At 47.9% G+C, this 17,017-nt stretch overlaps 1 protein-coding gene across 1 annotated transcript in view; it reads left to right on the top strand.

Annotated features, from left to right (window-relative positions):
* Window positions 1–2,874: 2,874 nt before the first annotated feature.
* The window catches only part of COL6A2 (collagen type VI alpha 2 chain), a 29,266-nt gene continuing 15,123 nt past the window's right edge, over window positions 2,875–17,017 (top strand). Inside the window, exons 1-3 of the mRNA XM_017680217.3 lie at window positions 2,875–3,189; window positions 16,132–16,271; window positions 16,357–16,955. Coding sequence (XP_017535706.3) covers window positions 16,133–16,271; window positions 16,357–16,955 — 738 coding nt within the window. The 5' untranslated portion in view covers window positions 2,875–3,189; window position 16,132. The remainder of the gene's footprint in view (window positions 3,190–16,131; window positions 16,272–16,356; window positions 16,956–17,017) is intronic.

Raw genomic sequence — 17,017 nt, 5'->3', positions numbered from 1 at the left:
GGACCCTGCAAGGCCCAGACCTGCCCTTGACATCCCACAGACAGGACAGACCCCTTGCCCGCCTCCCAAGGTCTTGGCCTCCGGGGACCTGCCAGTGCGGTCTGCTGTCAATGCCAGGGCAGAGGCCGCAGCCACGTTCCCCTGCTGGGCTTCCCTGCTATGGGGTCTGGGTCCACACAAGCCAGGAACCCAGTGTGAGTCACTCCAGTGGCAAAGTGTGTGCATTAGTCACACACTTGGGGGCCAGGGAACAGGCCACTGGACGGCCTGGTGACGGGGAGGCCTGCTGTGACCAACGCGTTAGCTAGAACCCCTTCGGTCACCTGGCCACAGACCCTTCTTCCTGAAGACACGGTGTCCCCTGAGGTCCTGCATCCAGCCACCCTTGGAGTGTCTTGGTAGTACCATTCCCAGTGTTCAGTCACCCAAGTGCAGGCTCAGGTGTCTCTGGGGGACACTGGGGGTCTCATGGCACCAGCCACCTGGCCACCTCAGCAGTCAATGGTTCTGGAGGAGAGAAGCAGCTCCCATCCTAGAAGGGAGTAAGGGCCATGGCTCTTCCCACAGCACCTGCCCCGGCTTCTTCGTCCCTCCCTCTGCCGTGCCCCATGGCAGCCTGGCCATTTCTGCTCGCTCAACGTGCCCGTGCTTCCAGGCTTCTGGGAGCCATCCCAGAACTGACACTGTCCCATGATCTGAAGCCCTTGCCAGCAGATTTAGTCCTATGTTCTAAGAAAGTGCCTCCAGGTCAGTAATTCTGCTTATCAGGTCTTCTCGTCTGGCTTCTGGATCAGGGACCATCCAGACCCCAGCGGCGCTCCCAGCTCCTGAGGTGTGTGCCAGCTCTGCCAGCCCCTTCACGTATGACCTCCTCCCTCTCTGGCCAGGCCCAGCACACCCGTGCAGCTCATGCTGGGCTTTCTCCCTAGTCTCTAGCTTGGCAGCCAGGAGATGGGTTGGGTGGCCTCTGGCAAGGGCCCCTGGTTGGGGTGGTGTCTTCAAGCACAGAGAAGGTGCTGGCTCCTCTGAGGGAGGGTCTGCCAGCTCTGAGGAGCCTGGGGCCTGCAGAGCCGCCTCCTTGGGGCCTCACCCCGCGTGTTCCAGACTGCTCAGGGCCCCCGGCCTTCACAGACCAGAGGTGGCTGAGCGCCCACACACGGGAACTGATCAGCCCCTGTGTGCTGCTCTCGGCCACGTCTGCTCTTCCCCTGCAGAAGAGGGGGTTTCTTTTCAGGCCAAGGAGGCCTCTGGGTCCCACGCTAGCCTTTCTCTGCCTCGGGGTCTCCTATTGCTCCTGGTCAGTGCAGCTCAGCAGGGACCAGCCGACCACGCGCCCCTCAGGTGCCCCAGTGGACACAGCTGCAAGCCACTCCCTTCCCAAGTCACCCCTGGTGAAGTGCAGCAGCAGGGCCCCCCACCTTGTGCCAAGAACTACCTATGCTTCTCACACCAACCAGGGTGGTGCCCCTTCGCCTGCTGGTGGTGGGCCGGCCACACAAAATGCCCATGTTCAGCAGGTCCGCTAAGTAGGAGGCACCAGGCGGGGCTGCACGTGGATAGAGATTCAGCAGCAATGGCTTGGGGGGAGGCTGAGGATGAGGTGCCGTGGACCCCTGTGAAAGGGGGGGTCCTAAGAGCAGCTCCCAGACTGTCCCGGTGAGGCTGACTGGGTCGTCTGGAGCCAAGTTCACCCCCAGTTAAAGGATCTGCAGGAACAGGCCTGTGTTTACACCCCTGGAACAGCCCCCGTGGGTAGCACTGTCCCAGCGAGAGGGCAGGTGGGTCCAGAGGGCAGCATGCAGGCCTCAGCTGTGCCCCAGGAGCAGGGAGACTGAGCTGTGCTCACAGACACCTCGGATGCCACCCTCACACACACTTGCACACAGACACACATGGTGCACGTACACACACCCTGCCCTCCTCAGTGCCCCGGCCCCAGGCACCTGCTGCGCTCAGGAAAGGTGAAAGGTGCTGTGGCGAGGGGAGGTGTGACTGGTGCTTCCCCGGGCAGGGCGAGCGGTGGGCTGCAGGGCGGACATGATGATGGGCGGCCCAGCCTGCCAGGGCCCTCGGAGCCGGGGGCAGGCTGGAGGCTGTGTGCCGGGGGCCGGGGCAGAACCTGTGGGCCTCTGGATGTCAGTGGGCATCCTGCCGAGCTGCTCACACAGGGACCACGTTCCCCTCCGCCTGAGCGGTCTGGGTAGGCGCTGGCCCGGCCCCCCAAGGACTGGCCTCTAGGCCGCCCTGTGCAGCTGGGCAGGAGGGACGCTGTGGGGGGCGGGGGGCGGGGGTCATGCTACACCCTACCTGCCTGCCCGGGAGCCCAGGGAGCTGTCCCCAGCCCTTCCTGCACAGTCACCAAGGAGCCCTGATTCCGGGGGGGTCCCCACACAGCCCTGCCAGGGACCCCCTCTCTCCCGATCCCAGCGCCCCGAGCCCCTCGCTCCCCACCGTGGCCACCCCGCCGCACGACCCGGGGGCGCCCGAGCGGGGAGCCCGCAGGGCATAAGTCTGCCCTGCAGGATCGCTGGCGCTGGTGTCCCCGGACCGGGACGAAGGCCTGTGCTCGGCTGAGCCTGAGCGGGGACGACACGACACGGAGACGCGGGACCCCGGGTGGGGACACAGGCGCCCCTGGCCCAGGCCCCCCGAGGAGACACGGCGGGCGGGGGTCTGCCTTCGCCGGGGCTGCTCCGAGAGGTGCCGGCGCCCCTGGCGCGTCCCCGGGCCCCCTGCCCGCCTCGCGCCCCAGACCCCCGCCCGTGGGCGCATCCGCGGAGCCGCAGCGCCGCCCGGTGTCCGCGCCGGGCGCTCCCTCGGGGGCGGAGGCAGGATATAAAGGGGGCGGCCCCGCGCGGTCCCCTCCCTCCCGCCCGCTTGGCGCCCGCGTCCCCTGGTCGGGACCCAGCTGCTCGCGACGTGTCCGGCCAGGGCGCCCCGCACGCGCTCCGGCTCAGGTAAGCGCCCCCGCCCCCGGAGCCCCCCCCAGCGCGGCCAGGGTCCGAGGACAGCCGGGCCGCCCAACCGTCTCCCGCCCTGGGGCCCGCGCGTCCTCTGCGCGCCAAGGCCTCCGCCGGGCCGAGCTGCGGGCTCCTCCCTGCCCTGGGCACCCGCAGGACCCTCGGCGGTCCCCTGGAAGGTCCGCTTGCAGCTCTGCGGCAGAACTTCGGAGCCCGAGTTACCCGCGCGGTAAGCGCCCCCCACCCCCGACACACACCCGCCCTATGACTTGGGACCGGCGCAGGGTGTCCAGGGGCTCTGCCCAGTCCCGGGAAGGAGTGGCCGAGGCTAGAACTGAGCCCCTGAAGGACAGGCCTCGAAGCTGCCCTATGCGACCCGGCAGGAGGGGCGCTGTGGGGAGGAGGAGGGCGCGGGTCACACCACACCCTACCCCTGCCCGCCATCGGCCAAACAGACAGAAACGGCCCACCTCCCTTGCTGAGGCTGGAGGCAGCCCACCGGGCACCCATGAAAGTGGGTTGGGGAGACTGAGCAGGGGGCTGAGTGGCCGGGCCCCACACCCACCCAGGCCTCCTGCGGGCGTGGCGTGGCAGGGGAGAGGTCAGCAGCCTCCCACCCCAAACTATAACAACAGTGCGAAAAGGGCAGGGCCAGCTCCTGTGGTGTGCCCTGCCCAGGACCCATGTAAATGTGGCCCCCTGTGCCCAGGGAGGCAACCACGAGCTCCCCACCTCAAGGATGTGCCCGCTTAGATGGATACCCAGAAAGGAGGCCAGAGAGCCTCAGGTTTCCCTGGGGTTTTCTCTTCCAATAAAGGAGTTCTGGCTTGAAGGGCATCTTACATTTGTTTAAAAACAACAAAAAAGTGTTTGGGGTTTATTCCCAGCCTCATCTCATCAATGCCAGGAGGCGGACAGACGTTCGGGGCTCCAAGGGGGGACATTGTCAGCCTTCCATCTGCTGTACAGAGACAGGGGAGTGGGCCAGGGCCCCTGGGCACAGGTGACCCAGGGTCTTCCAGGCCAGACTAGAGGGGCTGGGCCCAGGAGTCCCAGGCAGGTCCCCTGCTTAGGACAGGTCTCAGTGGGCCACTGGGCCACATGGTCGGGTGGAACACGGCCCCTCTGTCCACACCAGCAGCAGCTGCCTGCCAGGCCAGCACAGGTGGCTCTGTAGCGGTGGATGGGGGCAGGTAGGGGAGCTGTGCACAGCAGGGAGACCTTCAGAGTTGCTCCCTGGGGTGGGCCAGGATGAAGAAGGCAGGCCGGAGCCTGGGGAAAGGAGCTGAGGCCGCAGGCTTCTCCAGGGGCCTGCAAGGGTGAGGCCAGGCCAGCCCTCGTTCCAGCGCAGCTTTCCCATCTGCAAAATCAGGCCGGGCCCTGTCACCTGCCAGGGCTGCTGGAGATCTCTGGGTGCAGAGCGGATGCAGACCATGTCTGCAGCCACACAAAGCCTTATGATGCTGCGGAAACCCAGCTCTTGCGACTCATTTTAAGAAAAACACAAGTAGTTTGATTTGTTCCATTTAAACACAGCCCCACATTTCAATGGACACATTAGCACCATGCCAGGGACCCTGGTGCGGTGCACACCTGCAAAGAAGCAGGGGCTTGTGGGGCACCTACTGTGGAGCAGGGCCTGTGGGAGCCCCCCCTGCTCTAGGGCCACAAGCTGGGGCTACACCAGGTACATAGCACTCTTCAGGCTGTACACAGACCTGCCCGGGTGACCTAAAACATGCCCGCACCCCACACCACCCCAGTGGGTCAGCACAGACACTGTGTGATGACCAGAGGGAGGGGGCTCCCAGCTGTGCAGCCCTGCCCCTAGGAGAGCAGTCCGGGTCAGGAGTCTGTAAGTGTCAAGGCTTCCAAGCCTGTTAGGTGCCCACCAGGGAAGGGCAGAAGGACGCTGGTGCCCCCCACATGGGCAGCATCACTGTCCTTTCCCGTTTGCCAGTTTCATAGGCGAGGGGCTCTGCCTTGCTCGTCTGCCCACACGTCCTCGGTGTTTCTGCAGGTCAGCATTTGATCACTGACCACGTGTGGTGGTGTTGCTTGCCTGGTTATGATTTCCTCATGTTCTTGGTGCTTATTTTTTACTAATTTGTATGAGATTTTGTTTTCCAATTTTTAAAACCTGTGATAAAGTACAAGTGACATAAAATGTACTATCTTAGCCACTTCTAAGTGTATGTTTCAGTGGCATTAAGTACGTTCATATTGTAGTTTGATCATTACCACCATTCATCTCCAGAATGCTTTTCATCTTGTAAAACTAAAACTCTACCCAGAAAATGAAACCTCCCCATTTCCCACTTCCTTAGCCCCTGGCAGCCACCATTCTACTTTCTGTCTCTATGATTTTTGAGATACCCTAAGTATCTCTCGTACTTGGAATCACACAGTATTTTTCTGTGTGGGACAGACTTATTTCACTTAGCATAATATTCTCAAGGTTCATCCATGTTGTAGCAGGTGTCAGAATTTCCTTCCCTTTTAAGGCTGAATAATATGCCACTGTACAAATAGATCACATTATGCATACCCCTTCATTCATCAATGGACACTCGGGATGCTTCCACTGATTTAACTATTGTAATTAATGCTGTTATGAATGTGCTTGTACAAATATCTCTTTGAGACCCTGCATTCAGTTCTTTTTGAAAGTGGAAGTGGAATTGCTGGGTCATATGGTAGTTTTAATTTAAGTTTTTTTTTTGTGGAACCACCATTCTGTTTTCCGTAACAGCTACACCATTTTACATTCCCACTAACAATTCCAGTGTGTACATATTCTCTGACATGTATTATTTTTTGGTTTTCTGATAGTAACCATCCTAATGGGTGTGAGGTGGTATCTCATTATAATTTTGATTTGCATCTCCATAATAATTATTGATGTCAAGAATCATTTCCTGTACGTATTGGCCACTTGAACGTCTTCACTGGAGAAAAGCCTGTTCCAGTCCTTTGTCCATTTTCAAATTCCATTGCTGTTGTTGGGCTTTAGTTCTCTATATATTCTGGATCTTAGTCCCTTATCAGATATATGATTTGCAGATATTTTCTCCCATTCTGTAGGTTGCCTTTGACTCTGTGAATTGTGTCTTTTGATGCACATTTTTTTTCATTAAGTCAAATTTGTCTATTTTTTCTTTAGTTGCTGATCCTTTTGTTTTTATATCCAAGAAATAATTGCCAAATCCAATGTTGCACAGCTTTGCCTTATTCTGTCTTCTAAAAGTTTTTTAAATTTAGGTCTTACATTTAGATCATGGATCCATTTTGAGTTAATTTTTGTTTATGGTGTTGGGTAAAGTTCCAACTTTACTGTTTTGAGTGTGGATATCCAGTATTTCCAGTACCATTTGTTGAAAAAATTGTTTTCCCCCACTGAACATTCATGACATTCTTGTTGAAAATCATTTGACTCTATATACAAATATTTACTTCTGACTGACTGTTCTATTCCATTGGTCTATATGTCTGTCTTTATGCCAGTATAACAATGTTTTGATTATATAACTTTGTACTAAGTTTTGAAATCAACAAGTGTGAGCTCTCCAACTGTTTTTTTCTTTTAGGGTTGTTTATGCTACTTGGAGTCTCTTGAGATTCCTTATGAATCTTAGAGTAGGTTTTTCTATTTCTGCAAAAATCATCATTGGGATTTTGACAGAAATTGCCTTAAATCTTAAATCACTTTGGGTAGTATAGTACTGACAGCTTAATATTTGCATGTTGACTTTGTATCCTACTATTTTGCTGAATTTGTTTATATTAAGTTTCTTTTTGCGGAATCTTTAGGGCTTTCTACATATAAGATTGTATCACCTGTGAACAGAGATGATTTTACTTCTTCCTTTCCAATTTGAATGACTTATTTCTTTTTCTTACTTAATTGCTCTGGCTAGTACTTCCAATACTGTTGAATAGGCATAATGAAAGTGAGCATCTTTGCTTTGTTCCTCTTGTTGGAAGAAAAGCTTTGAGCCTCTCATCATTGAGTATGATGTTTGCTATGGGATTTTCATATATGGCTTTTATTATATTGAGATAGTTTCCTTCTAGTCATAGTTTGTTGAGTATTTTTATCATGAAAAAGTGCTGAATTTTATCAAAAGGTTTTTCTGCATTAATTGAGGTGATCATATGGGTTTTTCCTTCATTCTGTTAGTGTGGTATATTACAATGATCAATTTCCATTTGTTGAACCATTCTTGCATTCCAGGAATAAATCCCGCTTGGGCATAGTGTTTAATCCTTTTACTATTCTGTTGAGTTCTGTTTGCTAATATTTTGTTGAAGATTTTTGTATCAGTGTTCATAAGAGATATTGATCTGTATATTTTTCTTGTAGTGTCTTGGGTATCTGAGTAATGCTGACCTCATAGAGTTAGTTAAGGAGTATTCCCTCCTTAATTTATTTGAAAAGTTTGAGAAATATTGATACTGGTTCTTCTTTACACATTTGGTATAATTCATCAGTAAAGCTGGGGCTCTTTGTCTAGGACTTTTCTTTGTCAAGAAACTTTTTATTATTGATTCAACCTCCTTTCTAGTTATAGATCTATTCAGAATTTCTATTTCTTCATAGTTTGGTCTTTGTAGGTTTTGTGTTTCTAGGAATTTGTCCATCTCATCTAGGTTATGTAGCTTATTGGAATACAATTGCTTATAGTACTTTCTTGTAATCATTTTTATTTCTGTAGAGTCGATAGTAATGTCCTCATCTTCACTTTTGATATAGTAAGTGAAAATCTTTTTTTCCTAGTCCATCTAGCTAAAGGTTTGCCAGTATTGCTGATCTTTTTGAGGAACCAACTTTTAATTTAACTGATTTTCCCTATTGTTTTTCTATTATTTATTTCATTTATCTCTGCTCTAGTCTTTATTAGTTCTTTCCTTCTGTTAGTTTGGGTTTGATTTGTTCTTTTCCTAGTTCATTAAGTTGTAAAGTTGGGTCATTTTTCTTATGTATTTGGTTTTTTCATTTATAGCTATAAATTTCCTACTTAGCACTGCTTTCACTGTGTTCTGTAGTTTATATATGTTTTATTTTCATTTTCATTAGTCTGTATTTTATAATTTCACTTATAATTTCTTCTTTGATCTATTGGTTGTTTAAAGGTGAGTTGTTTAATTTCCACAGTTTTGTGAGCTTTCCAGTTTTTCTTCTGTTATTGACTTCTAACATCATACCTTTGTACTCAGGTAGGATATTTTGCATGATATTTCCTTTTTAAATCTATTGAAACTGCCATTGTTGTTACACTTCTCCCCATCATTGCAAGCCCCTCCCTCTCTGGCTGAATTGACTTCCAGGAAATTTAGAGCTGGCACGGTTTTCCCCAAACCCATTTTTCTATTTTTCTCCTTTTGGGAGCCAGACAATGAAAACTAGGCTATACCAAAGCAACTGCATATAAAGAAATCAGACAATCATTGTACCTGTGCAGGGAGGGCAAGGTACAGGCTCAGAAAAAACCTGAGAAGACCTTACATTCACACTTCAGATTGATTCTTAGCACAGAGACAGCCTATAACAATCAAACAAAAAACAGAAATAAAAACAGCAAACCCTGGGGAAAGAGAAGAATCTTATTTCCAGAGTTGCCACATTACTAGATTGAAATGTCCAGTTTTCAAAAACGAAATTACAAGTCACACAGAGAAATGGGAGTGTATGAACCATTAAAGGAAAAAATATAAACCAACAGAAGCAGTCTCTGAAAAAGACCCAGTGGTGGCTGTACTAGACAAAGACTTTAACATGATTATCTTAAAGATGCTCAAAGAACTAAAAGAAGGCATGAAGAAAGTTAAGAAAACAGTGCTGAGCAAAATGGAAATACCAATAAAGAGACAGAAAACCTAGATAGAATCCAAAAAGAAATAATGAAGTTTAAAAGTACAATAACTAAAATGAAAATTTCATTAGAGGCCTTCAAAGGCAAATTTGAACAGAGAGAAGAAAAAATCAGCAAAGCTGAAGATAGGAAAATGGAAATTATTGTCTGAGCAACATAAATAAAAACATTAAAGAAAAATAAATAGAGCCTAAAGGACCTGCATACATGTTATGGGAGCTCCAGAAGGAGAAGAAAGAGAGAAAGGGGCAGAGAAAATATTTGAAGAAATAATGACTAAAATTTCCCAAATTGATGAGTGACATGAATATAAACATCTAAGAAGCTCAGTAAACTCCAAGTAGGATGAACTCAAAGTGATTCACACTAAGACACATTAAAATCAAACTGTAAAAAGACAAAGAGAGAATGTTTGAAATTGGCAAGAGAGAAGAGGCTCATCATATCCAGGGGATCCTCAGTAGGATTATGAGCAGATTTCTCAACAGTTTGGAGACCAGAGGCAGTGGGCTCATAGATTCAAAATGCTAAAAGAAAAAAAAACCTGTCACCCAAGAATCCTATATCCAGCAAAACTGACCTCCAAAAGTGAGGACAAAATTAAAACACTTCCAGATAAACAAAAACTGAGGGAGTTTGCTTCAAGAAATGCTCAAGGGAGTCCTGCAGGTGAGGTGAAAGAACTCTAGACAGTAATTTGAAACCACCTACTATTTACAGAGAAATAAAGATCTCAGGAAAGATAAACACATAGGCAATCATAAAAGTTATTATTATTGTAACAATGGTGTGTAAGTCCACTTTTTGTTTTCTATATGTTTTAAGAGACTCATGCTTTTTAAAAAAAGATATTTATTAGTGTAAAAGCTAGTATTATTGTAACTTTGGTTTGTACCTCTACATTTTTGTTTCTACATGACTTAAAGGACTAATGCATTAAAAATATTTGCTTTTGTTTTTAGACAAATGTATAAAGATGTAATTTTGTGAGATCAAAAACTGAAAGGAATAGAGAAGGAGCTTTTAAAGAAGCAGAGTTCTTCTACAGTCTTGAAGTGAAGCTGGTATAAATTAAAATTAGTGCTACAACTTTAGGATCTTAAATGTAATCCCATGGTAACCACAAAGAAAATACCTAAAGAGTATATACAAAGAACTGAGTAAGGGAGTAAATGTTTCACTACAAAATTCAACCAAATACATAAATGGTCGTTCAGGAAACAAACAAAACTATAAGGTATGTAGAAAATAAATAGCAAAATGACAGAAGTTAAGTTTCTCCTTATTGGTAGTTACTTTAATTGTAAGTGGATTAAACTCTCTAACCAAAAGACAGAGACTGAAGAGAATAGATTTTTAAAAACTTAATCCAACTATATTCTGTCTACAAGAGATTCACTTTAGATCCAAAAACATGAAGAGGTTGAAATTGAAAGGATGAAAAAGATCATTCTATGAAAATATGAACCAAAAGAAGCAGAGGTGACTATACTAATATCAAATAAAATGGACCTTAACTAAAAAACAACTTCAAGAGATAAAGAAAGACATAACATATTAATAGAAGACTCAATTCAGCAAGCTATAACAATGAAAAACATTTATACACCCAATAACAGGCCATCAAAAATTTTAAACTTTAAGAATATGAAATCTTGATCATGCATTGGGAAAACTGTAGCCTGGCTTGATCTGTTTCCACTTTACTTATGTTGCTTTTGTTGTTATAAAACTCATATGTGGGAACCATGCTTCCTGGGTTTGGACCTCAGCTATTAGCTGAACACCTTGGACAAATTATTGACACTTGGTCTCAGTATCCTCACCTATGAAATGGGTATTATAATGGTAGTGTCTAGTGCAGAGTAATCATAGGAGATATTTCATTGTCATTTCATCCTTTCTATTTTCTTTGGGCACTTTTTGGTACATGTTTTATACTCTCTTATTTCTGGAATGTATTTGTCTATGCCGTGTGAGATAGGTCAACCTTGATTTCTAGTCACAGTGTGAGCCCTTGCCCCAGCCCCCTGTCACTGCTCTGAGAGACGACCTCCTCATTTCCCCAGTTCTCGATGTGGTTATACCTATTGCTGTGGGGTCTGTTGGTCCATTCCAGCAAAAAAAAAACACAAATGCTTCATTACTATAATATATTGTATCATTTGCATTTGAAAATGCAAGCTTTTCATCACCCTTCATTTTCAGTTTTTCTCACCTACTCTTACTTATTCTTCCAAATGAATCTTATGTTCACTTTTCAACATGTACCAGAAAAAAATTTGGAGGTTTTAGTCAAGATTATATTCAATTGTAGATTTAGTTAGAAATAACTGATACTCATAAATATTGTGTTTCTCATCCATAAACAAGGTTCTTCCCTCCAATGTGTTCCTTAGAAAGAAGAGGGTTTTTTTTTCCCACAGGTTCCACATATTCCTAGATTCTTACTAAGTTTATTCTTTGGATTTATGTGTTTTTCCCTGCTAGTGTAAATAGTATTTGTTCCATTACATTTCTAATTGGTTGTTGCTAATAGAGGAAAATCTATAGCTTTTGGTATACATTTTTCTTTTAACTGATTTACTGAATTCCACCCTTTCTCTCCCCTAAGTTTTGTTCAGTTGATTTTTTTGGGATTTCTAGGTAGACAGTCTCATCTTTAGTTAAGGACAGTTTCCATATTTTCCTATCAAAGATTTATACTATCTTATTGCATTGGCTTCCAACATCACACTAATAGAGTGAGATCAATAATAGAGTGATATTTGTCTTTTCTACTTATTTTTGGTACTCTAATGGACATTCTTTGAGTGCAGGAGTTTTTAATCCAGGGTCAGGTCCATGGATGGATTCTCTGAGTTTATGAAAGATATGACTTCTGATTATGGGTATCTGTGCAATTGTGGCAGATGAAAATGTCCAGATTGTTAAAGGGGTCCATGGCCCACAAAGATAAGAATCCCTATTTTAATTTTTGCGTAAAATCTGGTATGAAATTTACATCCTTTATAATGTTAATCCAATTGAGTTTCTTGTGAGGTTTTGCTCTATTTTTTAAAATCAGAAATGGATGGGAGCTCTTTTAATGCAGCTACATGATTTTCTCTTTTTATATTTATGTGACTTACATTAATATGTTTCATGGTGTTGCATCATTATTTTTTTTACTAAGTTCATCTAGTTCTAGTGTAGCAGTCCTTAATATGGATTTTCTTGTCTAATATCAGGATATTTGTAACTATATTCACAAATGAGATTTATCTATAGAGTTCCTAGGGTTTCTTTTAACAAGTTTTGGTTTCATGCTTTGCCAAACTTAAAAATTAATTGAAAAGAGGTTTATCTCTTTTATGTTCTGAAACAGGTTAAATAGCAGTGATGTGTTTGTCCTTAAAGGTACAAAAGAACTCACCCCAAACCTACCTGGGACAAAGCCTTTGGAGACATGATTCCTTCCAGGGCCAAGTCCTGCCAGTTCTCTACTTCTTCTTGAGACCCTTCCCAGAAATGGTCTTTCACATTTATTACCTTATGGCTGCACTTGGTATGCTCTTAAAAACAAACAAAAACCTTCATGTATTATTATATTTTACTCATTCTTAAATGTGTGTGTTTCTATATTTGTGCTTCATGACTTTTATTCTTGATTAGACTTGCTAAAATATTTTTATTTTATTGGCCTTTTCGAAGAACCAGCTTTAGATGTATTTATTATTCTACTGTGGGCATTTTTTAATCAATTGGATTTCTTATTATTATTAATTTCTCTTTCCCAAAATTCAGTTTGTTAATTTTTTGTCCTTGGTTTCTTCAACTACATGCCTAACTCATTACACTGATTTCTTAGTTTATAACAAAGGCATCTAAAGCTATATATTTTCCTCTTATTATAGTTTTGGCCTTCTCATATTTGCTTTAAGTGTAACATTGTCATTGTCACGAATTCCTATGTAGTTTTTGCAAGAAAGACTCTTTTAATTTCCAGATAATTTTATTTTTCTTTCTGTCTTATTAGTGACTGGTTTTGCATTGTGACTCAGAGAATTTTTACAATTTCCCATTTTTAAAATTAATTATGTTCTCTTTTATAGCTTATTCTAGGACTTAATTTTGAAAAAATTTTAAAGTATATATATTTCCTACTTATAGGTTTCAAAGACATAGATAAATGATAGATAAGATATAGATATAGATACATAGATGATATGTGTGTGTTGTGCACATTATCCAAATTCTTTATGTTTAGAAAATGCATATTCTCTACTGGTTACTGTCAAAGTTTTATGAAGCATGACATTAATACTGTATATTTTGTGAGTGTGATCTATCAATAACTTTAAAAGATGAGTTAAAGTCTTCTACAATGACTGCAGTTTGTCATCTTTTCCTTTGATTTTTCACAGATTTTGCTTTATATAATTTCATGAGATTTGATACATAAAGATTTATACCTAGACTGCAGTTTTTCTATCCTTCCTCTTCTGTCTTAAATTCTGGTCTCATGTAATGCTGCTGCTGTCTTCCTTCCAGTGGGATCCTCCCCTCCCCACTCCGTTTTCTTTGCACTGTCTGTGACATTCTATTTCAAGTGTGACTCTCATAAACCTCATTAAGATGGGTTTCATTTTTTTATCTAATTTAGGAATATTTGTCTTTAATAGGAAAATTTAAAGCATTCATATGTATTATCACAACTGTGATGTGTCTGGTATTTAGTTGTATGTTTCCTGGCTTTTTCTCCATTTGTATTCCATATTTTAGTGAATTTCTAAAGCTTCTTTGCTTTATTCATTTGTATTCATTTCTGCTTTGTGCAGAAATTCGTTATGGAGTTTTTTAGGAATGGTACGTAGATGCATAGATCTGAGCCCATTTACATCTGAGGCTTGTGTCCCTGTGCATAAAAAACAAGCTGACTGGGAAACAGTCTTGGTTCATTTTATTTTCCTCTCAATATGCTGAAGTTATTATCTCATTGTCTTCTGTCCACAATATTGTGGAGAAAACGTTTGATGCCTCTATTAGTCATCTATTGCTGGATAACAAATTGCATCAAACCTTACTGATTTAAAACAAGAAGCATTTACTACCTCATCATTTATTTGAGTCAGGAATTGGGGAGCAACTCAGCAGGGTCCCTCATGGGAAGCAGTCACCTACTTCCAGGGCTGTGGTCATTTGGAGCCTTGGCTGGGCTGCAGGGTCTGCAGCTAAGGTGGTGCCCTCCCCTGGCCATTGGCTGGAGGCCTCAGTTCTTCTCTGCATGGGCTTCTGCAAGACCTGCTTGAGCATCCTCATGGCATGGCAGCTGGCTTCCCCCAGAGAGGGCTCCAGGGCCTCCACAGTGACTGATGACCTAGTCTCAGCAGCCACACACCATCACTCCGCGCATTCCACTGGCCACACAGGCCGGCGGCAGCTCAGTGGGCAGGAGAGCTTCACGAGGCTTAGGTTCTGGGGGCACAGGGACGCCTGGCAGGCTTCTCACCACCCCAAGGTGACTCAGTTGACAAGCAACCAAGGTGTCTATATGCTGTTGTTATTGTGTTTTTTCCTGTGGAGACATTTTTAGAATTTTTCATTTCATTTGAGAGTAAAATTTTCCACCAGTATACTTTATTATGTGGGCCTTTCTTAATTTATTGTGTGTGTGTAATGTGCAGCTAGGGGGTGCCAGCGACGTGCATGTGGAGAGCAGGACCTGGCCCAGCGCACTCCCCCGGCCCCCAGTCCCCTCCCCCTACTCTGCAGCAGAAGGGTCAAGATGGGAACCAGGGCCACCCCCACTGTGCTTCTCCCCCGGGCCTCTTCCCCCTGGGGTCTCTCCTTGGATTCTCTGCCCTGGGGCAGTCGGGTGAGGAGTCAGGAAGACAGAGCTGCACCTACCCCAGTGCTCAGCCGTGGCGGGCCCTGCTCTGGCCCCTGGCTAGGGTCCAGGGCGGCCACTACCAGAGGTGATAGCTCCGGGCCACATGGCTCTGACTGCTGCAGCCTGACTACCCCTCGGCTTCAGGGCTCTGCAGGGCCCCTGGCCTGCCCCTCACCCCACCTTCTCAACCTCCAATTCAGCCAGGTGTTGCCCCTAAATAAGCCAGGAGCTCCCCTTCCTCTGGCCAGTTCCCTCAGTCTGGGTACCTCTGTCACCTCTTGCAGGAAGCCCCCCTGGATTCCTTGGTGCTCCCACTGAGCTTGCTTCGATCTTGGCAGCTGTCACTACCTTGAGGGTTCATGGCCTCTTGATCTGACCATGACCCTATGGTGTGGGGGTCAGGGCCATGCACTGTTCACGTCTAACTATGCCAAGACTAGCCCTCTAGTCATGACACCTGCCCCATGAATCCACCTCCTCTCAAAAATGAGGTATTCCTGCAGCATTGGGGGGCACCCCCAGGAGCACTGCCCCAAAGTGCCCCCAAAGCTCTCCAGGCCTCTCACCCCAGCCCTTGAGGTCCAGCTCGCCAGCAGCCTCACCAGCAGGCCGTAAACCTCTGGGGCAGCGTATTCTACCTAGTCCCCTCTGTTCCGGGGGCTTCACAGGGCAGTGGGGCATTTGTGTGAGCCAGACTCAGGGCTCCCCACCAGAAGAGCCAGGTCACAGGTCCCTTGTTGGCCACCCTGCAGGCCCACTCCTCCCCAACCCAGTCCCCAGGCCTGGCCAGCCTGCTGGCCCCACGCCCCCAGCCCTTTCCCTCTCTGGTCAAAGGGTGGGCCTGGAAACTGAGGGCAGCAAGTGGCAGAGAAACGTCATCCCATGGAGACATGTCAGGGCACAGTGACCCACTCTGGGGAGGGGTCCCCCAACCCCTGTCACCATGTCCCCTAACAAAGTGGGATGCCAGCACCCCCAGGCCCATCCACATCTCAGCCCCCACACTTCACCCCCAGGGCCGCTCCCCTCCCTGGTGACTGTGGGGGTCCTCTGGCATCAAGTACTGAGACCCACCCCAACCCAGCCTGCACCTCGCCCTCCCCAGATATCCCTCCCCCCAGTCACCCCCACTGGCTCCCTGACCCCCAGGCCCCTACTGTTGCCAGTCAGTTCCCGATGCACCTTTCTACCTAGCACGCCCAGGCTGCACAGGGCAGGGGTGGGCTGTGAATGTCTGAATCCTACCCAGAACGGAGCCCAAAGCCTGCGATCTCTGTGCCCCCACCTATGGCCAGGGAGAGGGTGCCTCCATGAGCCCAGGTGCTGGCTACTGTGTGTGCCACCCACCCCCGGGCAGAGGGCTGTAGGGCTGCAGGCACAGATGCCTGTGGGGCCCGTCTGCAGTGGCCGCACATTCCTGTTGCAGGATGTTGGGGTGCAAGGGTGCTACCAAGATGCTCCGAGGCCCCTGCTCCGCCCTCCTGTTCTGGGGGCTCCTGGGCACCCTCCATGCCCAGCAGCAGGAGGTCATCGCGCCGGGCACCTCAGAGAGAAACAGCTGCCCAGGTACCGTGGGACCGGGGCCGGGTGTGGGTGAGCAGGGGCGCCGCCGAGCCCTCGGCCCTGGGCTCACACGCCCCTCATCCCCCAGAGAAGGCCGACTGCCCCATCAGAGTGTACTTCGTGCTGGACACCTCGGAGAGCGTCGCCATGCAGTCCCCCACGGACATCCTGCTCCACCACATGAAGCAGTTTGTGCCGCAGTTCATCAGCCAGCTGCAGGACGAGCCCTACCTGGACCAGGTGGTCCTGAGCTGGCGCTACGGCGGCCTGCACTTCTCTGACCAGGTGGAGGTGTTCAGTCCCGCGGGAAGTGACCAGGCCTCCTTCAACAAGAGGCTGCAGGGCATCCAGTCCTTCCGCCGGGGCACCTTCACAGACTGCGCGCTGGCCCGCATGACAGAGGAGATCCGGCGGCACAGGGGCAACGGGGGCATCGACTTCGCCATCGTCATCACGGACGGCCACGTGACCGGCAGCCCCTGCGGCGGCATCAAGCTGCAGGCCGAGAAGGCCCGCGAGGAGGGCATCCGGCTCTTCGCCGTGGCCCTCAACCGGAATCTGAACGAGCAGGGCCTGCGGGACATCGCCAGCACGCCGCTCGAGCTCTACCGGAACAACTACGCCACCATGCAGCCCGACTCCACCGAGATCGACCAGGGCACCATCGACCGCATCATCAAGGTCATGGTGAGCCACCGGGGCGCCGGGCCGGGGCAGAGCCCCGGGATCCCTCCTCGGGGCCCCTGCCC

The sequence above is a fragment of the Manis javanica genome, chromosome 3 (genome assembly GCF_040802235.1).
Source record: "Manis javanica isolate MJ-LG chromosome 3, MJ_LKY, whole genome shotgun sequence".
Classification (NCBI taxonomy): Eukaryota; Metazoa; Chordata; class Mammalia; order Pholidota; family Manidae; genus Manis; species Manis javanica.
The sequence above is the reverse complement of the archived record's forward strand: the minus strand, read 5'-3'. Positions and strand labels throughout refer to the sequence as shown.